We start from the raw sequence: 24975 nt of genomic DNA, 5'->3' as shown, positions 1-24975 counted from the left end.
TTAATTTAACATTTGTGTATTATATCACATTTATTTGAGTTTGAATTTTTGTTATAAATGTTGAAATTATGTCCTTAAAATTGCTATTTTGAAACTTCAAATAACTACTGCAAATTACTTTTTAAATGGCTGTCAGAGATACTTTTACCAGCCTTTTGACTTTTTTTGGAGAATGTGTGCCAGTTCTTTGGAAGGGATACACAGGTATTGTGGGAATGGAAATTGGTGAATATGTAGAGCCAAATTTTTAGCAAATAATTTGTCCTTGGGGGGATGCTCATTAGAGCCTCTGTTCATTCACAATTCTGTGACCAAAAGCTATTATGCTGCATTAATTTTGATAAGAATAAAAGTCCTGACTAGACTTCCAGAGACAAATTAAGAGACAAGATACAAATCAAGTAGTTAGTCACCACATCAAGAAAACTTGTTAATGAAAGTTCAAATGTACTGCAGTTCCTTCCTCTTATGAGGAATTATCCTCACAGCTAAGGGCTCTTTTGATATCTGTGTTTAATACCGGATTCTTTTTTCCTATTTCTATCCTATTTTTGATCTGTTAGTAATTAACAGTATTAGTTTTTTTAATGTTATTAGCATGTTCCCCTTTTGTTATTTTAAGACCTGTAAGCTGCTCTGAGGTTTATTTGGGGATGTGTTTTTAGGAAACATCAGAATACATGTTTATTAGTTTTGTCTAAATACTTAGGTTATGAATTTTAATACATCAATATGTTATGTATAAACGTCTTAGGCTGCCAAACGAGGGATTCTTTCTTCAGTTCGTGGTAGAGGGGTTCATGCAAGAGGTCGGGGTGCATCACGTAGCAGAGGTAGAGGAATACGAGGCCGAGGTAGAGGCAGAGGAGTTCCTGTGCATGCAGTTGTGGATCATCGGCCTAGGGCATTAGAAATCTCTGCATTCACAGAAAGTGATAGAGAAGATCTTCTTCCTCATTTTGCGGTATGTGGCAATTTCACATTTTCTGTTCTTTGGATTACATTCTTGTACTGAATGACTTGCTTTCTCTTGATTCAATTCATCTGGAAATATTACCTAGGAATGAATCTTTAACATGACATACGTGTTCATGGAAAAAGAGGATGCATCAGTAAAAGGTGAAACTGAGAAATTACACCACTGATTCAACTAGTTATAACTGTAACTGCATTTACAAGGCTTGGGTTTTTTCTTGAAAAGAAAGGAATTTGTGAATATAAAGTAATGACGTACCATTTTTATTTGTTCAGGTTATATGTAAAATTGTTACAAATTTTTAGGTATAGAAAGATAAAATAACGGAAGGGATGGTGAGAGCAAAGACCGATTCTGTGCCAAACTTTCAATACCTGAAGTCTGTTTGTCTTTATTGAAGTATTTTAACAAGTGCTTAATGAAAAATTTCACTGAAAATTTTAAGAGCTTTTGTCTAACTCTGTAAGTTTAAGAATCAAAAGGCTTCTAATAAAAAGAGATTTGTTTATGTTGTGGAACGAATGCTAACAATATCTAGTGGCATAAATAGTGTGAATCTGTGTGTGTGTGTGTGTCCGTCCGTGTGTGTGTGTCCCTGCCTTTGATTGTTTTTTTTTGTTGTTGTGGGGGTTTTTTGTTTGTTTTTATTTTTATTGTTTTTTCTTTTTTTTTGGGGTCATTGTTTTGGTGGGTTTTGTTTTTTTTGGTGGTGTTGGTATTTTTTTTTTGTTTTTTTGTTTGGTTTGTTTAGTTTTGCTTATTTGGGTTGGTTTTTTTTTTGTTTTTGTTTGTTTTTGTGTGTATGGGGGGTGTTGTGTTCGTTGTGTGTTTTGTTTTTCTTTTTTTTTTTTCTTTTTTCTTTTTTCTTTTTTTTTTTTTTTTCTTTTTTTTTCCCCCAACATTTGATTACAGTGGTCCTCTCTGAAGGTAGAACTCCAGGAGCCAGTAAGTCCAGTAAATTCTACTCCAGTCAGTGTACTTACTATTTCCTGTCTGGTGGCTGTGCAAGCAGCTTTTCATAAGAACAAGAGCCAGCAAGGACGTGTCTCTCCTTTATAAAATTTAAAAAAAACAAACAAACAAACAAACCAACACAAAAACCAAATGAACAAAAAACCCACAACAAAAACCACCACCGCTGCTATACTGGGTTTTTTAAAGTGTTGTGTTTCCAGGATCACTATATATATTATAATACATAAATGTACATATATAGCTTGCTCCCCTTAAATATACCGCATCATACCTATATCGGGGAACAGAAAGGGAACCAAGTTACTTTCTGTAGGGAAGAATTACAGAGCAAACGTTTATACATACCCGTGTGTGTGTGTGTGTGTGTGTGTATTTAAGGGGAGCAAAAGTGTTTTCCATAGAGAGGTATGATGGGCTGAATATTTGAGCAATGACTTACCAAATTTTGGGTGTAAAACTAAGACCATATAACTTTAAAATGAAGCAATACAATCCACTTGGTCAACCATAGGACATTTCTGAGTCCAGTTTCAATGATGAGTATAAGAAAAAAAATATTTTTAATCTACAGCATTATATTGTTATTTAGTCTGCCTTGTGAATATTCCTAAAGTAAAGTTTGCTGGTCACTTTTCAAATTTTTCATTTAATTATGTACTTCTATTACTGCGACGAATATAAAAATGAAGACACAGAATCTGCCAGTGTTAAAAGGTTGCTGTATGGTATCAGTTTATAGTCATAAATTTGCTCAGAACTTAGTATTTTCTTATACTTTGGCTTTATTGCAGGGAGTATTAAACTTACCTTTAACAAACAAAAATACCAAAAAAACCTTAGTAACATCAACAAGTACAATTTTATTCACAGTTTTAGCAGTATAACACTGAGAAAAAATGTTAATTATTTCATTTTGCAGGTTGTGCATTTGCTGTTTTAAACTTGCTTCAAATTCCATGGAAATGCACTGAGCTGTAATTCTTTTTCTGTCATATGATATCACAACTCTGCACATCAGCAGTGCACTGCATCTGTACAGATATGTTGGGCATTGCAGCTTACAGTGATGACAGCATTAAAGGTAGCAATACCATAGACACTATTACAGGAATAGATGGGTCAGGTTCTTAAAATGCTGAAATCAAGTTAAGTTTTGAAACTTTTTCTACAGTCCTGGCATCTAATACATCTTTTTGTGGAAGAGTTTCATAATAGACTAATGGAATCATCTCAAGACCATTCTTTCTGATCAAGAGAGAAGTATTGAAGCAGAACAACCTCTTTTTCTGACATAATTTTACTTCGTACCTGTATGTTTATAATCAGGAAATCCAGAGACCACAGCAATTTTGTGTTTTAGAAATGCAAGTAAAAGTAACTGTATTCCTTGCAAAGACAAGTACTCTGGCATTAAGGCTGTAAAAGGTACACTATTCTAATTTTACATGATTTTTGAGGGTATTTGATTTAGGACAGCATTTTTAGAGGTGGAGAACTATTTCACTAAGCTTTTTTTTTTTTATTTATTAAAAGCAATATGGTGAAATTGAAGATTGCCAAATAGATGACTCTTCTCTCCATGCGGTGATTACCTTTAAAACAAGAGCAGAAGCTGAAGCTGTGAGTATAGTCTTTGTTGAAGATACTCTGCAACATTCAGTTACTTTCTAGTTACTTTATATTTGTGTATTTTCTTAAATGTAATTCTACTAATTGCTTAAAAACTTCTTAGTAGTCTGACACAAAAGTTTAATCCTAGATTAAACAAGTCTGTCAGAACAGCATATTGCTGAAATACTTAGAGAAACAAGGATGTTTATAGCAAATTCAAGTACAGGATGTAAGAGAGAAAATAAGAGAAACACATGGGAATTGATAGCTGGATGTCTTGATTTTGCCAGTTTTTTTACTTGAATACTTGGTATGATCACAGTCTTCTTGAAATCTCACTGACATTCTGCAGAGTGAGACTATATGTTTTGTTTTGGATCAATTGGATTTATCTTTTCCTGAAAACATGTGATAGTGTGAATGTGATTTGATGTGATGGGATTTTTTTTTTTTTTTCCTTTTTTTTTTTCCTTTTTTAGCATATTTTTTTAGAAACTTAGGAAATTAGAAGTATAGAATTATGGAAGTAACTTTTAGTGACTAAAATCCAGAGTTGACATGTGTTGTAATTTAGCACCCTTAGATATGGATCATTAGCACTTCATGCATTTGACTCAGCAGAACTCCTGCCTTACTCAGTTTATGGTATAGGCAATATGTGAACCCATATAAGGTAACGAACATAGTTGTTCTGCAAATTATTTTTTTCATTAAAATCCTTGCATCACTGTTGGGAAGGAGTATCCTGAAAACAATAGGGACTCCAGAAAGAATGGATTCATATTTATAGTATCATTGTATGGAAAGATTTCATTTTATGTTTGTTTTGCACAAAGTTTCTATTTTGCACAGAGTTCATCTTGTGGAGTTTACTTGAACACAGTTTTCATACCTGGCCAGACTCTTATCTTTTTGCATGCTTTATCCTCAGACTCTGGTGACATGATTGACGAAAATACTGATATTTACAATGCAGATTTAAGCCAGTGGGGACAGTAGTTTTGAACACTTACAGTAACAGGGTTACGTATTTTGAGAAACTATCTGATGCATGTGCCAGAGATGTGTTATGAAAATAGAACTTTTGTTTGTGAAACTCTAAGATACAGAGATGATGAGCACTAGCTGTATGGAGATGATAGTTACTCTGTTAAAAAGGAAGTGTAATTAATGGTACCGACTGATGGGGAAAAACAGTATTGAAAAAACACAGTTCAACAGTGAACAAAAGTTCTGTGGAGAATAAACAATACCTGTTTGCAGATAAAAGCTGTCGTAATTAGTATACTCAAAAGTGGACTGAATTAAGGTTGGCATTTTAGTTTTGGTGCTTCCTGACATGGGGTACTTAATTTTGCAACTTCATGTTCTTTGACGTAGTTTACATAAAAAACATTTTAAGTATTGAGAGGAACTTCTGCTTTTCTGAAAAGAAAAATAGGTCACCTAGAACAGTAATCTGTTTTTATGGACTGTTCAAATAAAGCTTTTACTTCTATCAGGTGGAGTATGATTGACAACAAGATCTTGGCAGTATCTTACTATAGTTACTTGTTATCAGCAAAATACAGTTTTTACTGATACAACATGTCTTGCCTAAACATTTGCATGGAGAATCACTTCAGACTGAGCTAAATTTCTGTGCCCAAAGAGTAGGGAATAGTAGTATTTTAGAAGTCAAACACAGAAGTGCAGAGATAGGAAGCACCTGAAAAAAAAGGTTGTGCAGACAATAGAGAAAGATGTAGTCAGGGGAAGAAGGGAGATATGTTTGGTGGAAAGGTTGAAGTCAACGTTATGTACTTCTCTTTTTGTTGTGTGTTGGTTTTTTTTCTTTTTTTGTTATGATGTATTTCACTGCATTTAAAAAGCAGTATGTGTTTCCTCAGTCACTCTCATATAGAATAGGTGGAGTTTTCAAGCTGTATTCAAGGTGAAGTCCAGAATATGGTCCAGAAAGTGGTGATATTTCAGTTGGGTCAGAATTCATGATCAGCCTTTGAGACATCCACATTCTAGTTAGCATTAGAGCTTTTAAATGTTCAATGACTTTGTGTCTAATTGCACTCTTGTTTTTAAATGAAAATTTTATGAAAGCTGTGTTTGACCAAATATAGTAAAATCTGTATTTTCCTTAAGATATTTTTATATATTAAATATATTTCCACTGGAATTTCTGTGTTTACTGCTAAAGCAGACTTTAAGACTGGCAATTGGAGAAGTTGCAGAAGGTAATCATTAAAAACCTCTGTCGAGGCCAATTGTGAAGTAAACGCAGCTGATATTTTACCTTCTTAAATGAAGATAGGCCTAGGCTTTATGACCATATATGTTCTAGCCTGCAAGGAAGAGGAGGATTCCCTATTGTAAAATGTTGCATTTTTATGTAGTAGTAATTTCTTCCAAAGATTACAAGTTGTTTCTGGACCTAAATGTCACGTATAAGTACTTCTAAAAATTCTACTTGTGTGACATTGTGATGAGACCATGGACAAAAAGCTCCTGAGCTGCATTTTAATAAGCATAGAATCTTTTAAATTTATCATAAATTTATATGTACAGATTTAAAATTTATACCTGGGGACTTTAATATCACACAATTCATGTTCAGATGTCATTGCACATGTAATTGTTTCTACATTTCACATTATGCTGTGCTTTCAGATTGTACTATAAATCTTTTGTGACCATGACAGTTATTTCGGAATGTTGCTAACGCTGATTTATGCTCATTCATGTTACTTTAATTTGAACATACTATTTCCAAAGCAGCCACTTAATGCAGCTGGTACTTAGAAAGGCATGAATATCCCATAAGTTAAAAATTTTTACATTTCAATTACAGCAGCTTTACAGGAAGTGGAACATTTTCCAGTATAAGTTGTAATCACAAAGGGGCTTTTTTTAGTTGTTTGTTTGAGGTTTTTTTGAATATATTAATTCATTTGTATTTGTGGGATGTCTGTCTTCTTCCAGTAAGCTATGCAGTAACAGTTTTGTGTCCATTTTTGAAAGATGAAGAACTAAACAAGATAATATTAAAAACCAGGGAGGTGTTGGTTCAGTATATTAACCACATCACCAAAATGATTTATGGTTTTCCAAGCTTATTTTCTTCTGAATATGCTTCAGTCGTTTTCCTGAAACGATGTGTGAAATCCATGTGCATTGCATGAAAGTATTTTGTTTTAACGTATTAACACTAGTTTAGTATAAACATATTAAAACTTGGATTTTCTTTTGAAAAAACAGACTGTTGGTTTGTATATGACATGTAAGTTTTACTGAAGTTAATTTTTCCCCTGACAAAGAAATATATAACTAAAACATTTAAACTTGTTCTAGGCTGCAATTCATGGATCTCGTTTTAAAGGACAAGAGTTAAAGTTGGCATGGAACAAACCTGTTGCTAGTTTGTCAGCTGTTGAAACAGAAGAAGCTGAACCTGATGAAGAAGAAGTAAGCTTGCTTTTTATTTTTTTTTTCTTTCATTTTTCTTTTTTAAGATGAAATAATGTAGCTTTTTCAAAAGAAAATGATCTGCTGATTCATACTTCTACTTTTGAATCTAATTCATGTTTTTGTATCAGAAAGTGGATTTATCTGTTAATACGTTTCTTGGTTTATAGGCTGTTGAAAGTCCAGATACTTGACTTTTCCTTGCAGAAACGTTCTGTTTCTCACACAGCAAAAAAATCTAGAGGATATACCTAGAAAATGGAAGGGATGGATTTGAACTTGAATGAGAGAGATTGAGGATTTTGTCCAAAATATGGTTTTGTACCATCTGCTTGAGGCACTAATTTCTTAGAGGATCAAATTTCAGAATCTAATTCTCCTTTGTAGAGAGATATGGCTTGGAGAATACAGGTGAAAGAATAATTCAGAGCGTTTCCTAATTTCATTCAAACATCTGAAGTACTCCTGAGTGTTAGTCTTCATCATGGTGCATGAAAGATACTAAAGCCTAGTCCAAATAACTTCAATTGGTTAATGTAAGAATAGTGGGGCAACATTTCTTGATCCATTTAACTAATTACACTCAAAATACCAATGTTTGGGAATTCTGAAAAATAAATGCCACTTGGGGAAGAAGTCAAGCAATCTTTTTTCTGATTCATTTACTGATGGTTAATTGTATATACGTAATTGCTGTAGAATAGCCAAAGTAGAAGTACACCTGGACTTACACAGTGGTGGTATTTTGTCTGTATCTTTTTCCTATGATATTTTGGCAGATGTACCAAAAGTAGTTTCTGCAAGTAGTTGCAGAAGTAGTTTTGCAAGATTGTTTTGGTGTAACCAAATTCAATTAGTATTTTACATTTTGTAGTATTCACTTTTTTTGCCTTTTTTTCTTTTTTTCCTGAAGAAAGCCAGTTTGCCTGTTTGCTTTCTGTTTTCAAAAATGCTAATTTCTTTTTAGCATGTCAACCTAAGACAGGTAGACTATCTCCACTGTTGTGTATACATGTTAGGCATTTGTGCATTCTGACTTGATAAGTATTACTTTCCTTGTATATGCAAACCTCAGCCATTGTCAGATAGTAATGAGCTGTGAGTGAACAAGAGGCTACATTGGGGAATCTTCAGAGAGCATCTTAGATATTTTGTCACTTCTCCTTCAGGGATATATTGGCCTGCAAAGATCAACAGCAATGTTTTTGCTGCAAGGAGCCTACCTTATTGAGAGTTCTCATTGAGTAACTATTTCACTGAGACTTCTCCTTTTTGCATAATGCAAACACTTCAGCAGCGTAAAGGAAGGGGGGAAGTACAAATTCATTGGTAGGCAAGCTACGGAGAGATTCGTCCTTTAACCCCAGCTGAAAACACCGAGTGTAGGAGGGAACCTCTGGGACATAGATAGTGGGGGAAAGTGAATGAAGGTAGTAACAAGCAACATGTGCTGGCTTCCCTGGCAAAGGGAAGGAACAGATTTACAGACCTGAAGAGGCCTCAGGCCTGGCTGTGTGATGACAACTTGTCAGCTGAGAAGTGTTTGTGGTAGTGGGATACATCTGTTTTAGGTGATGGTTATTCTCCTTAACAGGAGTCATCATGTATGGGAAGAAAACTCAAGGAAAAGACTGCATGGGCCTAGTTTCAGTAGTTGATAAATTGATGGACTCATATAAAACTTCCAAGATTTTCAAAATTGAAGTAAAAGGGGAAGTAACATATTTTAAGAAATAATTTCATTATTGAAATGTTTATCTTTATTGCAGATTTATTTTTTTTTCTGACTATTTACTTTTCTAACGCTTTTCTTGAGATCTGATTTCGTTCTTTAATTCAACTGGTTTTATTTGTCTCTGGACTGTTTCTGCAGTCATTCCTTGTCTACCTATTCTTACAGAAAATGCATAGGAGCTGATCTTGGGTCAAAACCCCTAGCTGTTCATTGCTTTTGTAGGCTTGCTGACATCTTTGCAATAGCAAATGTGAAATATAAAGATATTAGTTTACCTATATTTTTGTTAGTAGTGTTGCTGGATTCTTACTTGACCCAGAGTTCACAGTTTGGTTGGTTTTTTTTTTTTTTATTTTTATTTTTATTTTATTTAACATGATTGATATACTTACCTCTGACTCTTTCCCACCTTCTAAACAAGCCAAATATATGTAGCTCTCCTATCTTCTTTCTGTAATGAGATTGGGTTTAATTTGAATTTTCTACAACTGAATTAGTCCTTCTAACCTTCACCAATTTTCTTTACACGAGAGATTTCTGTTCAATAATCCTTGGGAAATTTTGCATTTAAATGACATTCTTTCTTTCTGTGAGCTTTGTATTGCTTCTAGCATTTGGTTGTTATTTGAAGTATAATTTTATGATCCCCAGGTCCCGGATGGATGAGTTCAAGAACTTCATGTTCATACACTGAAGTTTAACCAATTGCATAAAAGACATTTTACATAGTTTTATTGTTTAAAATTTGGTTATTATGCAGGATTAGATTGGGGGTGGATTGGGTTTTTATAGTCAGTGGCCTGAATTTCAATCATACATTCTTTATACATGTAAAATACATGTCTTGAGTTTCTGCATGCCTGCAATTCGTCATGCTACTTGCTTAACTTCATTTTATATCAGCTATTGTAAAAACATGAAAAATATTTCCTTCGTTTTTTCACATTCAAACTACTATTTTAGTTCAACTAAGGTATACTATGCTAAAGAGATAGCAGGCTTAAGAATTGAGTGAAACTAAGTACCTTGATGTTTGAGGGGGAGGGAGGGGGGAAGTGAGCTAGATCATGCGGCAGAGTGGCATTCTTAGTGAAACATGGCTCCTAGTCCATATTTGAAAACATGAGGTAGGTTTTTTGGACTTGAATGCTTTAGAAAATCCCTGGTGAGTAGCCACTTGATTATGAAAGCACCTAATCTTCCTAGAAGCCTTATGTTCTACACCTGGATGCCTAACAAGAGAGTTGACTCTACTGAGTCAACAACAGATGCCTAGGAAGAGTTTAAAATGTGTAAGTAGAGATAAGCTTTTAAACATCAGTGGTTTGCAGTTCAGGGACTGTTGAGTCAGAGATGCGTTGTCTTTGTAGTTGAAAGCCCCTGATAGGTGTTTATGTTATGAATTTGTCTGGTGTCTTTGGGATCTGAATAGCATCTATAATGTCCTGCAACAGGGAATGCTACTGTGCAACTGTGTCTACCCCGAATAAGTATCTTTATATTGGAGCTGCCACCTGCATTTTTAATTTTGATGTTTTTCTGCTCTTGAATCAAAAAGATGACCATCATTCTCTCTTCACTTTCTCTGAGAGACTTAAGATATATAGAGTCCTGTCATACTTCTCAGTTACTTTCTTCCCAAGCCAGAGAATCCAAGTTGCTATAGTTGTTTCCCTATATGGAAGTTGTTCCAGGCTTTTTGATCATCCCTACTGCCACTCAGCCTTGCACACTTCAGAGTTCTGCATTGCATGCAGGACTCGTTTTTGACAGCAGTGCTGTATTTTACCCTGCTGGGCATCTAGACACCAGGAGAAGAGGCTAAGTCCTCAGAAAACTCCCGTGTTTTAGTCTGGGTTAGAGTACCCAAGCATAACATTGAAAAGACAGGTCAGGTGTAGACAGAGCTGCTTTTTAAAACACACCTTCTGTAGGCAAAAGTAATGAACATACTACTTTCTCTGTCTTGTAAAAGAGGCTACTGGAAAGGGAGAAAACTTAATTCTAAGCTTCCTTCACCTAGAGCCTCACATCTCTCCAGAAGGCTCCCTAACTTCACAGATCAACCTTTCATGCCTCCTGCTGAATTTGAAAATTCTGTAACGAAAAACTACAATTACTGGGACAAGAAAAATAAGCAAGGGAGACCATAACAATTACCTAACAGCTGGGAGATTTTGCTAGGGAAAGACATCCCTGTATTTTAGTCCTTTCTTTATCTAGTGCAGAAATTGGCTGTGATAGGTGTAATTGTCAAAAAATTCTGAGACAGGGATAGTTTATATATACACCCCTGTGTCTATAGGTAAATAAAACCTAACTGTTTATCTTTCTTTTTTTTTAACTTTGCCTCTCTGAAGCGTCTCTGTAACTGTCAACCTGAAATGTTCAGGGTTTTATGAAGTCTGCCAAGTTACTATATTGTTACTGAAGGGAATTGAAAATACATTAATATATTGTGCTTAAATTTCTGTAAATACCTGTCTCCCTGCCCCAGCCTTTTAAATCTTTATATTGGTTTTAAACTTGTTTAAGATGTCAAAATCAAAATATCTCAGATTCAACCTTTCTGATACTGTGACACAGGTAGATTAAGCTCTTGGATGAAAACAGGCATAGTTACTGTGAACATGCAAAAATGTAACAGTAACATTGGTTTTCAGTGTAGTTCCATGGGAATATTGTAGCTTAGTCATGAATGATGTGCTGAGGAATCAGAAGAGCTATTTAAGTATAAAGTGCATATATCCTGGTCATTTTGAAGTCCATTGAAAAGAAAAGCCATGTTTTATTTGCCATTTATTAATATGTGTATGTAATACATATACATACAGTATACTTTTTTGAAGGCATTACTGTTTACCTATTGAAAAATAAATTTGTTCTTTATTAAATTGGCAATATCAGAGATTCGTATATTGCCTTTTGACCTTTTCATATTTTCTGACATAACAGAGTATCACATTTTTCTCTTGAAGTTTCAGGAAGAATCTTTGGTGGATGACTCGCTGCTTCAAGATGATGATGAAGAGGAGGAGGATAATGAATCTCGTTCGTGGAGAAGATGATTCAGTTGATCAATGACAATGCTAGAACTGCACCTGTGTTGCATTAGTATTACCTAATGTACTACTTCATCTTTGTATTAAAAGGAATTTTGTGATGAAGTTGGATTCGGATATAGACTAAAAAGCAGCTGGTCGGTTATATGTTTTGAGAGATTGATGTTTGAGTTACATTTCAGTAAATGATTGCTAAAGACATCATACTAGGAACATATGCAATGTTTTTATTACATAGTTCTACAGAAAGTTACAGAATTCTTTGGGTTCTTTGTAATTTACCGAATTGGTCAAACACAAATGACCAACAGTTGTTATAACATAGATAATTTTTGTTCTATTCCAGATACGGAATGAAAATTTGCATTTAAAAATCTTTGTGAATGTTTTCAGAAATGAATAGATAACAGTACTAAACTGAAGTCTCTAAAGTTATGTATTCATAATATTGCATAGTAGTATGCTTAGGCTTTACTATGTACTAGCCTTTTGTTGGATTTGTGTACGTATTTTACCTATGGGTTTTAATGATAAAGTGTATGACTGCTTTGCATATAAGTCCTTATGACTTTAAGATGTTAAAAAATAAAGAAATGGTATGGTCTTCAAAAAAAAAAAAAAAGAAAAAAAAAAAAAAAAGCAATAACCAAAAAAGCTCTAAGGCAATGGTCCTTCATAATGAAAAAAAAAAAAAAAAAAAAAAAAAGAAAAAAAAAAAGAAAAGAAAAAAAGACCATTCCAAATGGCAACCCCCACCCCCATATTCACAAAAGGAGCTCTAATCACTATCACTTATACTAAAATACTATTGAATATTAAAAAAATCTCAACATAATGATGTTTCATTTACACTAACACACAGATGTACTCTGTTGTATAAGAGCTTTTGGATGTCTTCTGAATTTTACACTGATTTAAGTCAAACAGTAAACAGACTAATATTCCAACAACAAGGAATTTATTCCATATCCGTGTACTGTGCAACTGTAGAAGAAAATTTGATTCCACAAAAATACATGCAGTACTGAACTGTAATTTAGAAAAATAGATTAGGAGACATGGAATATTTGATAGGTATTCTAAAAAATTTGAATATGCACACGAATGCATTTTTTTTTATTCCTGTGTTTGTGTGATTACATTTTTCCATTTCAGAAGTAACACTCAGCAGATAGGAAGTTCACACTGTAGTGTATATTAATTGTTTAAAAATGTACATACATGGAATGTTGGCTCTTTCTAATGGGGCATTCTGTTACATGAGGTCTGAAGTTTATCCCCTTCTTAAGAAGGGGAACTGCTTTGTTCTTTGCAGTAAAAGACCTCTCTCACCAGACAGACTTGTTTTTATTTTCATTTAGTGGAATTCTCCTGCTCTGTTTTCAAAAGAAAATCCACCTATTAAGTGCTAGAGTTATGGGGTTTAGTTTTATTTTTGGGGTTTTTTTGCTGTTTTTTTTCACCATCAACTCATGAGTGCAGCATAAAACCACTATCTCATGTATCAAATACAGGCAGGAAATAGTACTTTCAAGTACTTTAGTCTGTTTTTTGTCTTTTTAGAAGGGGTGGAGGTGGGAGAATACTACTATAAATCATGTCTCTGCATTTTTTTTTTTTTTTTAATTCTAGAATAGAAATTGAGGAAGCAGTAGTAGTAATAGTAGCCCAGACAGAAGAGCTCCAGCTGTAGAATTTTTGTTCTGTGCTTTTCAGTTATTTTGAGGTGTTTTTGAGGCCTGGATCATACTTTTGGGTTTTTTCATGTCCCTGTGTGTGTGCATATCGTTTCAAAATATGCACTTAAAATTTTTATATAGTCAGTTTCACATTGAAATTTCACAATTGACTGCCACGCTTGTTACAGTATGTTCTAAATCTTGCCATAAGGAATTGTATTTGGGAAAATTATTTCCTTTTTGCACTGAATGTCAGGCAAAATAAAATATTTTAAGAACCTTTTAATACAGTGCTCTGAATGAGCTTTTCTAACTTGCTTAATTAAATACAAGATTTCCTACTTTTCTCTTAATAATTAAGAACTTCTGAAGGGTGCCAGACCGACGGTCTGGGCGGTGGAAGTTTTTTGTGTATTGTCTTACGGAACAGGTACAGCACAGGAAGGAGCTGTGCATGCTGCCTTAAGGTGGTTGTATGGCATGCTTTGTCCTCAAACCTGCCTTTTCACTGCAGTCAATCAACACAAGCTAATGATAACTAATCTGTGATTGTATGCCATTCGATTTAAGAGAACGGTGTCCTGGTTGCAATCTAGATGGATTCTGTAAATACTTGTGTCATTAGCAAATGACTCTTGATGTGATTTCTTTTTGGCATTTTCTATCCTTGTATTCCTTGTCTAGCTATGCTCTTCGCTCCCTTTACTTTTTTTTGCTGCTACCTTAGCCAACTCCTGTCATTTCAGTTCAGTCAGATCCTTATTAGCATAGCCTTCAGTGAAATCTGTTGTCACCTGGAGCAGCATCCTTCCTTGTTTGAATCAACAAACCAAGAATCCTGCTGACTTTCATTCCCTTCTTTACTTAGTTCATCCTTCTGAATGCATTCCCAAGTATGCCTCCACTGTGATTAGCTAAATCATTGTTTCTTTTAACAGTTCTGCAAATGGATTTTTCTAGTCTGAGGCACCAAGAGCGGGGAAACCTTTGTTTCCCCCGGACAGCTTTTCAAAATTACTGTGGAAATAAAGGTAAACATTTTAAAAGGTATTTTATTTTCCAGCTAGATGCTAAAGGCTTGAATAAGATGTGATCTGACATGTAGTTCAGTGACAATATTGTAGAAAACCACATTTGGTAGAACTAAAATTTTAAGTAGTGGGAGTAATTCAGGCTATATTACAGTTTATCTACAGAATAGTAAAGTGACAAGAATATCTATTTGAAGCATTAGTTACGGCCAGTGCTATTTGCATTTTTTCTTTCTCAAAACTCACTTCAAATCATAAAACCCATAGAAGAAAGATAAGTTATTTATTAGTAAAACACAAAGGTACAGGATATATTTTACAACCAAGTCTAATTAGGTCTATTTCTTAAATCGAAAAACCATCTGTTGAAAAGTATTTGTATAACTTCAGGTACTGAAAATAAGTTTCTGTTCTAAACCACAGTCTGAAAACAATCTCTATTCCTTAACTGGAAAAGGAGTCAAAAATTACTATCCAGGTGACTTGGGTATCTGAGAACAGCATAGCATGACAGTACCTAATTTAAGGCATCTGATTTTGTTGTTGACCATCCACTCTGAAGAGGTCCCCAAATTGACTAAACTTATTATTCCTGTCAGCACTTGGATAACTTTTAATAATTGTACATTTATTAGAGGGTGTTTTAGAAGGAACGGACAGTTTGTAATTGTCAGTTGTCTCATGAGCATAAAAGAACACAAAAAGATGCACAAGAATTTGATTTTGACTCAGGGAACATCCAAAATAACTTCCTTGTATTTTTTAACTAATCCCTGAAATAGTAGATATCACCAAAAATAGATGGAGAGTGGCAGAGGATTTTTTTTTTTCCCCTTCCACCAGTCATATACTACTGTTGTACCAATACACAAAATGGCATAAAGGGGCATAAGCCTTCAGTGAAGCACCTCATTTACTGTAATTCAACATGGTTTTAATATTGCAACTAAGAGAAGTTAAGTCAGATTTAATCCTATATCACATTTTATTACAATTAGCAAATTAAGTTACAATTAATAAGATTAGAGCAACTGGAGCAAACAGCAGAAATTTGAGGGGTTTGTGGAAAAAAATAAAAAAAGGAATCAAACATGAAAATCTGAACAATTCTGATAGTTCTTCATCATGCTATTGAGTGGAGCTATTTCTTACCGTCTTGATGGTATAGCACTTCATTACTTTCAGCTGAACCTGATAAATCAGACAAAGTAGAATTTCCCGACTGAGATTTAAAATACCTTTTAGATGAGCTAATATAGCTGTAAACTGATCCTTTATTAAAAGGAACTCTTAGTTATTGAGGAATCATGTAGACCTTTATAAACACGTTAGTGTGCTTGTCACACAGGTGCCTAAATACGATATTTTTGTAAAATATTTTAATATGTCTTTGCATGTTTTATTCTGAACCATGTTTTAAATCCATAGACATCAAAAATACTTGCAACAATAATAGACATTGGTGATTTCAGTCACCAATTTATTTGAATTCTCTTTAGATCTAATGAGAACACTGATGAGAGGGATTTCAAGAACACACTGCACAAGAAACTTCTCTTTTTTTACTAGATGTATCATTATTTGTAAAATCCTTTTATATGTGATAATGCTAAAGCTTATATGAATGTTGGTACTTTCTTTGTCCATATGAGTGAAAATTAATTTTTTTTTTTTATTCTTACAGTAAGCTTGTAATCCTGAGACCAGTTGATGTCTTTGAAAATCACTTCCTCTGACTCTGTGGTATTTTATAATAATTTTCATGTTACAGTTCGAATTCTTGAATTCCAGGATCCTTCCTGCTTTCTTAGCAAAACAGACTAATTAAGTTTCTCACCTTTCTCTGGCAAAGACTGGAATACCATGTTCAGCAAATCTGTCTGTGCTAATTGATGAGCTGAATTTTAGTATGTCCCTGCCAGCAAGTGGGAGAAAAAACTTTTGAGGCATGTACTCTTCAAAATTAATTTTTCTGTGAAACATCTGCAGTAGACATATTTTAATATTTTGACCTTTTGGATTCAGAGAGGATAAAATTGTCTTTTTACTCTTTTACGCTACTTTAAATTTCTGTATTGCAGTTTCACATAAGATTTTGAGATAGTAATTTGATGAGTAAATATTTTCTTTAAAAGGTTAGATCTCTTTATATCACCTAGCATACACTTTTCTTTAAAAAGGAAGGACAATAAAGCAAACTGTTATTTACAGTTCCTTCTAACAAGCTATGGAGTTTATTTGAAATCAGAAATGTTATTTACAGGCCTCAAAACTCAAACAATGCAGATGACCGTTTCCCAGTTGCTAAAGAATGACTTTTCAGGCTTAGTGTTCTCTTAAATGTAAAGGAAAAAAGAAACACTAACTTCTCCAAAATGTTTTCCTAATGATGTGCAGCTAGACAAACAGTTTCTTAGCTCTAAGGCACACTAACTCTTCTCTCTATACAGTAATATGCTCTCCAGGGAAATGAGAAAATGTTCTTAAGTTTTAAAGGTCATAATTTATTCTTCATCTTGCACAGAATTTTGTGCAGTAAAGATGTTTGAGCCAAAATGTTTCCTCCTTGTAGAGAAAACAGACCTCACAAAAATGTATGTTCATCTATGCATGTAAAAGTCTATATCCTTTTGCCAAAATCATGTGCATGTTGCTAATGCACAGACAGCGTAGGTGAGATGTACAGAAACACAGAAATGCCTTTAGGGTACATGAACTCTTCTTTTATAGAGCTTCCCAGCTGTACAGGATTCTGCTGCATAAAAGCTGAGAGAAGTGTCCTTTCGACTAAAGCGCGTTGTTTTTAGCAGGAAGAAATGTTCCTCCTCACATTTGCAAACTGTTCTTTTTCTGCTAAAAAAAAAAAAAAAAAAAAAAAAAAAAAGGCAGTTGGATTTTTTTTTTTCCCCGAGATAAAGTCCTGTATTTTCTCTTTCGACTGCTAGAGGGCACTATGGCTACACAAGTGAAACACAGTAACTGAAAGTAATTTGCTCTCATTTCAACACTTCTATGATGGTTTTCTTATTTCAGTTCTCATACTAATATTTGCATTTCTTGCAGAAACCTGTATACATCTCTACCATGTCAGCAGAAATTCTATTTGTGTGAACCGAAACAAAGCATCTCCCCTTAGATTTAGGTATCAATGATAAAACATGACTCCAGGTGTTTAAATCTGAATAAAACAGAAGAACATTTCTGTTCTGCAACAGACATATATCCATCTCCTTTTCTGCTCTGGGAGTTGAATTAGTTTTTTGTCAGATTACAGCTGAAGTTATAAAAAACTTTGCGTAGCAACATCCTGTTTGTCAAAGCTTTTCATAAAAACTACTCTTTTAAGCATGTGTTTATGCTGTGGAATAGAGGGTACACAGTGAATGGAAAGGCAAAACTTATTGCTGGAAAGTGGGGGTGGGAGGGCAGAAATGGCAGATAATATTACATTTTTATGTAAACTACAAAATAAATTGCCAGCCTGACATGGTATAAAAAAATGTCGCTACTGTAGCCAGTTGTCTTTGCTTTACGGTAGACTTATGTTAAATACATCAAAGAATTACTACTGTAACTCCACCAACTGGTGCAGTGTAACTACATGAAACAAATTTTCAGCTGCAATATGGAATATTTGTTCATCCTGGTACTTCTGATGTACTCTCCATTACTGTCTTGACCAAGTGCCTGGGGAAGCTACTGGTAGCCCACACGTCTCTACACTTGGAAGTCTGTGCAATGTCCCTGCGCACAAATCACTTTTAGGCCAACAATGTACAGGATGCTCACGTGAATCGGTCTGTGTTGTTTTCCCTTTCTTTAGTGCAATATCAGAAAATGCTGAGGTATCGCAAATTTTGTTATGCTCTCTTACCTCGTAAATTCTGCTACGTTGAGATTATTATATGCTCTCTTTTTTCTTGCAAGATGGCAGTTGTGTCATCTGTGAGCTGTAGATAAACATTGTAAAATGCTGGAAAACTTCCAAGAAGTCAGTATTTCTGAGTTCACTTAAAAATGGAAACTTCGTTTACCAGAAGTGATTGTGAGAAGAGAAATTCTTGTTGAAAAAATTCTTTGGTTTTATTTATCACAGTTATCTATTTGCATTCAGATCTGATGGACTATTAACATTTACCCACTGCTGCTCTCAGAGAGGTATTGGATAATGTTTAAAATTATATATCCACCATATGCTCTTTCTCTCTTTCTACCAGCTTGGTAGCAAATAAGAGATGTACTATGTTCATATGTATTTTGATACAATTTTTAATTATGTTTTTCTATCTACATTCTCCATGGTAATATTTTACCTTAGAAAACAGAGAAGAGTGGTAGGATACTATTTACTTATTTATTTACAAAGTTCTACCATATTAACCTTTCTCATCTCTGCTGTTTGCAAAACTTCCCCATAGGCTGTACCATCCTACATATGTAAGACAAAAAAAGATGTGTAAGGTTAAGAAAAATTGCAAACTTTATAAAAAAAAAAAAAAACCAAACCAAACCAAAATAGAAATACCCAGTAAGCATCAAGTGAGCAGGTTTAGAAAACCTTGCTGCAGTACAGAATTGTGCAGTACGGATGTTCACAAGGGTGGACTTTCTATACCTGAGTAATTGAAACCTTGATCGTCTTTCAAACAAATTCTTACAGTTAAGGGAAATGTTATCTGCTCATACCTGAAAACTTTGCTTCCATGCATTATTCCAGTGATTGAATGGGCCTGGTTATGGAGACATAACTGCTTATCTACTGGAACACCTTTTAAATGGGTTAATCTTTCTCCAGAGAGAATAGAAAACTTCTTTCACTGTTATATCCAGGAGCACTTATTTAGTATCTTTCTGGAGAAGAAAAAAAAAAAATCTCTACTTTTAAAATACTAAGTCAATAATTGATCAATATTTGTTTCCACTATTCAGGGATCTGAGCAGTGGAGGTCTTACAAGCTACTTCTGTTGCAGTATTTTTTGCTGTGGTAAAATTTCATCAGCTGTTTTGGAAAACTATCTTTTGGATTTTGACAAAGGCGTTTTCTGATTTTAGAGTTTTAAATTCTTTGTTCCCAGAAGCAACATCCTGTACAAGGTGTATTTAGATGTATTATTGTGATGTAGCCAAATTTATGTGTGGGAGTATTCTGTGTCTGGAAAATGTAAGATTAAAGAGCAATAGGAGTAGCCTTTATGGTGAAAGAAGCTGAGAGATGCACAAAGTGCTGGTCAGCAGACTTACTGCCTGACCTGAGTTATAAAGTAGTTTTTCTATTAGAAATTATGTAAGGATATTGGCAGTATAGCAGAATGGAACTGAGCACTTTTTTTCTGTCCGTATATAGTGAAAAATTAAAGAACATAAGTCACCATCAGACCGTATTAACTTCTAACAGGTTATTGCTGTCTGTATTTGTGATTTTGTATTGGTGAACTTCCCACAATAATATTTGCATGTCTTCACTAAATTTTTGTTTTTATAACTTTAATATTAAAATAATTCAAAATATATTAGTTGTTTCTGTTTTGAACTATCTCAAAACATCCTTTTAAATGTGTTTAAAGTGCTATTTCTTTTCCATCCTTATTTGCTGTAATGCTTCCTGTACTGAAAATACTGACATGTTTGCTCTTGTATTGGCCCTTCTCTGCAAATTTACTATATATTGAGTTTTTTTGAAAACAGCTTGCCAGGAAAACACTGAAGAAATAGCTTTGTATTAGGGGAGTAAGTTACAGAAACTGGAATCTGAAGTAATAAAAAGATTAACCAGTAACATTCACCACACTGCAATTCTTAAGATGGCAGTATATCATGCTACGATACTAACTGTAGATAAGCTTTTGTTAAACTTTTAAAGTAATTTGAGTAGGCAATTACTAGTGTCTTGGTCTAAGGCAGGACTGATGGCAGCTTGATTGGCTGTAGCAGTTACTAAAGTTCACATTTTATGGCCTCCTTAAAAATATTAATTTAGAAGCTTATGAATTACTCTCTGGAGTCACCCTGAATTAACAAATACTGAGCTATCTTTTAGCTTTTGAATCTTTTTGTGAAATAATTTCTGCACACTATTGAACTCTATAGTGTTTTTCAAGAATTCATTTTCTAGATAAAGCACTAGTAACTCTTTAATGGTCAGGACTAAGCTGTGCAAAATGGTCAGGACTAAGCTGTGCAAAATGTTCTCATAAATAGTTTCGTTCCATGCCAGTATTAAAGACAACCCTGGCTGGTGGCTCCTGCCCATCCTTTGTGCTTGACGAAGCTGTTATTTGTGTGATAATGTAGTATTTGAGGAGGTTGACTGCTTTTAAAAATGGGGCAATCCAACTGAATTACCTTCCTGATCTACTTCACCAGGTGGCTGAAAAGGTGTTAGTGGTGGGGGATGCTGGAATAGGAATGAGGAGCTGGGATCAGTAGAGTTCTTCATCCCACAGATCTGGTTCAGCCCAAGCTACTTCTATGGGTAACACCCGCACCAGTGTGCTCTTCAGTTATGTGTGTTTAGCTTCAACTCTTGGTTTTTCTCTTCTCTTTGATTTACAGGAGCCAGGACAAAAGATATAGCGAGAAGAATGTGGAAGCTGAAGCACTTCCACAGAAGATCAGAAGAGCGATTGGGAACGGAAGCACTGCACTTGCACGGGCTCCTCGGAAACACAAGGCATGCTGTGGTTCAACAGCAACCTGCTAAACTGAAAGCTGCGTGGCCCCTGCATTTGAGCTGACCCTCTGTACCCATTTGGAAGTCAGTAAAAAGGTAGTTTTAATAGCCTTATAAACAGGGGCTTTGCTGTGGGAGCTCTGGCTCCTTTTGGCCTATCCCTCAGTGGTTCTGATGGGGTGGGGGGTGGGAAAGGCGATCTCAGATGAGTCAAGGAGGTGTGAGAAGCCTTGGAAGAATTTTGTCAGACCTTTTAGATTTTTGTTTAGCTTATTGTGAGCACAGTAGTCTTGTGTCAAAGACTGTGTGGCAGAGTGTCAGTGCAGTGCTAATGCAGTAGCAGCAAGCTGCTTAGGAAAGGCTTCCTCCTCCAGGTCACCACTGTGCAGCACTGTGCCTGCACTCTCGCTTCCTAGGAGAACTCAAGTTTGTCAACTGGGTAAAACAGCCCTGAGGCTAGGCTGCAGCAGGAAGAGATCATCGCCTCTAATGGATCTGTGTAGACAGTCTAAAGCACTGGAAGGGAACACAGACGATTCTGGTGGCGTTTAGGGACCTTAGTCAGTCAGGGAACCAAGCAGATGGGAAGAAAGTGGAATAAGTATAGGGATGTACCATGTACTGTATGACTTGTGATTAGGTTAGACAGCGTCAAGGCTGATTTTGTTCAAGTTTGTTGGGTGTTGGGGAAATAAACTACCAATATTAAATTGCTAGAAGGAAGGTGCTGAGGCAGATGGAAGCTGAGATTTCAAGTTCTTGGCCAAACAATTGGTTATGTGCATGTTTGATTTCCTGCAATCCACCCACTGTCTGCCACACCCCTGTTGCAGAAGAGAAAAGACTTGCTATAAAAGATTTGGGAAATACTGCTAAACCCACAGAATAGGTCAAGGAAATACTGGTTCTCTGCCTTATGCTTCCACAGAGGCTTCCATCTAGAACTTTAAAGTAGCATCCAAGATACCTAATAGTTTAGAGAAACCTCATTTTAGTGATCCCTTCTTGATGGCTTGAGGATTGCAGAATTCTGTGTTCCTTATTATGAATCCCTATGGAGTATGCTGTGCAGTCACTCAATTGCTGTTTTGAAAGACTACTTTTGCACTAGTGTTTTTGTGTTCAAACCTGTTTGTCCAAGTTAGGTAGGTTAGTTTAAACAAGTCAAGTAATGAATCTTTCCTGTTATTTAAACCATTTAACCTTGTTGCCCAAGTGAACAAGTTAGGAAGTAGTTACATGAGCAATTTGATGGGCAGATCATAATTTCAGATGGGAAACTGAGTGATGATGAGCTGTGGTTGTGATATAGGAGTAGGGGATCCTCTTTGGTCATCATGGCTGCAGAATAAGCTGGAAAGTACAGGTCTAAGCTCTTACAGTTACGTTAACAGAAGCTTGGGTCAATCAAACTTTTAGAAGTGGACACTTTTGCAGTGCAAAATATTTCAGTGCCTAACTCCTTTCAGATATCTCTCCAGCGGTCCAAAAATCAATGGTCTTGTCTTGTCCTTCTTTTTCTGAACAGATTGGCAAGTGATCTGAACATCTGAAGTGTTAGGAGACGTACCAAGTTTTATCTGAGAGAGGTTGTGTGTGCTTTGATGACTGCTTTCTAAAATCAGGTAATCACAAACATTTAAAACGAAAATATTAGTATGAAGGAAAAGGGAGACTTTGCATCTTTGTTAAAGTCCAAAAATCACAATGAAAAGTAATTTTCTACTTTGATCTCCATGGATCCACTGGTCAATTTAAATAGTTCTCAAAGCTGACAGTAGCACATATACAAATCTCTAAATATATACTGCTACTTGCAAAAATACGCATTGCCTTTTGAAGAACTTAACAGTTTGTTTCCTTCCAAATGTCCAAACACAGAATGAGTAGCCTCCTCCAGCCACTCTGTTTAGTATTACTTAGTGGTTATGGCAATAATGTGTTAGGAACACTCAGTATGAATTCTGTAATTTTGTTTACAAATATACTGAATGAAATTTTAAATGATGTGGGTATCTCAAGCTCTTCTGAATTTTATGGGAAATGTTTATGGGACAAAGGACAAATGATTGCTTACAACTTGCACTTCTACCCCAACAACCAAATGAATGGTGAGAAAAACCCATTGACGTTCTTGCAACACCAACTGCTCCTGCCTGCAGTACCTTGCCAGAAGATTTTGCAAGGTGGTAGACTGTGGTGACTTCTGAATACCTTGATGTCATACAGTCATGCTGTGGTTTATTCTGCTGCCTATGTGGCACTATCACATTTCAGCACGTCTTTGTAACTTTTGCTTTTAGCAGAACTCACTGGAGACAGGTTATTTCACTGTCTTGTTCCCCTGTCTGAATGTTGGTACTCAGCCTCTTAGACTACATCAATACTAGTAAATTAAACATGGCTGAGGCTGTTCTCTGATGCTGAGGCCAATTGGTGTGGAACAACTCTCATACACACTATTAGGCTTCAAAACAGGACAACCACATCCACATTCTCTTCCGGGAATGGTTTCTGGCTTGGGATAGTTGATCCAGGTCTCTGCAGTGCTAAGGCCTAACAATTTAATAGCATAGACATTAAAGTTCCAGTGCCTATGATACATGCTGGACCTGTTTGTTTTACTAATTCAGATGTTGTCTGAGTTGTGCAGTATCTTTAAATGCCAAGCTTTGTCCAACAGCAGCAGGTAATGGAATCTAGTTCCACTGGTAGATGAAGGGGCCTTGAGGAAGATCTATTCTTTGGAAAGGCAATGACAATTGACAACACTGTTCTGCAAGAAAACCATCTTCTCTAGCAATAAATGTCACTAGATAAAAGAGAGAAAGGGTGCTTTAAAAAAAAAAAATCCTAGTACTTTTGCTAGCATACAAATAAATGGCAATTAGTAATCAAATATGGATAGACTGCAGTACCTACTGGATTTAATGAAAAGTGTGAAATACATGTCTTGTGAGATACAATTAGAAGAAAGCTTATTAAAGAAAATGAGTAAAAATCTTAGTTGATATACACATAGGCCATTATATTAAAACTTTCTTATCATTAGTAAGGTTTGGAGGTCTCTTGAACTACACGTATTATCAGCTATCCTAAAAATTAACCTAGCAATATTGGAAAAATGTAATCAAAGGGGTGAGCTGTGATACTTTGCTGGCAAGCCTACCTATAGAATTGCAGTTTACCATAAACTGACAAAGTGGGAGCTACACAAATATACACAGATAGCTCATCCTTTAGCCCCTCCTGTCTAAACATGCTTTCTAGCACAATACATCATCTTAATTATTATACCTTCTGCAGCAGGATAGAATTCTCTGACTAGATAATTTTTGTTGCCAAATTATTTGCACATACATTGTGAAAATATTTACTGTGTCTGTACGTGTATTTCATCAACCACACTCCCATCTGTCAAAGTAGAGTGAATGCTTTAATTGCCTAATCAGCTTTCCAGTTCTCCCATGCAGGCACAAAAGCACCACAGTGAGTTGTACAGTTGCATGGTGGTGCGTAAGCGATTATTAGAGGTAGTTTTCCCAACTTCTGTATTCTAGTAGGCAACAAGCATGTTGGATTTAGTGGGATTATAAGCGTGGTTATTTACTAGCAGAAGCTGATGTTTTTCTCCCCTCTATTTTTACATTCGAGGATAAAGTACAATTTATGTTCTGGGCATCATCTTGTGGAAGTTCTAAATCACTTCATGAGGCTTTCAGCCTGGCTTATGTCATTTATCCATCAGCACTCAGGCCATTTAATCCAGGCCTCTC

The 24975-nt window shown here is 35.3% G+C and overlaps 1 protein-coding gene across 3 annotated transcripts in view; it reads left to right on the top strand.

Annotated features, from left to right (window-relative positions):
• The window catches only part of RBM26 (RNA binding motif protein 26), a 56675-nt gene extending 44098 nt beyond the window's left edge, over positions 1 to 12577 (top strand). For all 3 annotated transcript variants that reach the window (XM_032999555.2, XM_032999556.2, XM_032999554.2), the window contains 4 exons: positions 755 to 964; positions 3485 to 3571; positions 6908 to 7021; positions 11735 to 12577. In XM_032999555.2, the coding sequence (XP_032855446.1) occupies positions 755 to 964; positions 3485 to 3571; positions 6908 to 7021; positions 11735 to 11824 (501 nt within the window). In that variant the 3' untranslated portion in view covers positions 11825 to 12577. The remainder of the gene's footprint in view (positions 1 to 754; positions 965 to 3484; positions 3572 to 6907; positions 7022 to 11734) is intronic.
• The last annotated feature ends 12398 nt before the right edge of the window (positions 12578 to 24975 follow it).

This window comes from Tyto alba, unplaced genomic scaffold (genome assembly GCF_018691265.1).
Source record: "Tyto alba isolate M040663 unplaced genomic scaffold, T.alba_DEE_v4.0 Super-Scaffold_45, whole genome shotgun sequence".
Classification (NCBI taxonomy): Eukaryota; Metazoa; Chordata; class Aves; order Strigiformes; family Tytonidae; genus Tyto; species Tyto alba.
Note: the sequence above shows the minus strand (reverse complement) of the source record. Positions and strands in the feature narration are given on the sequence as shown.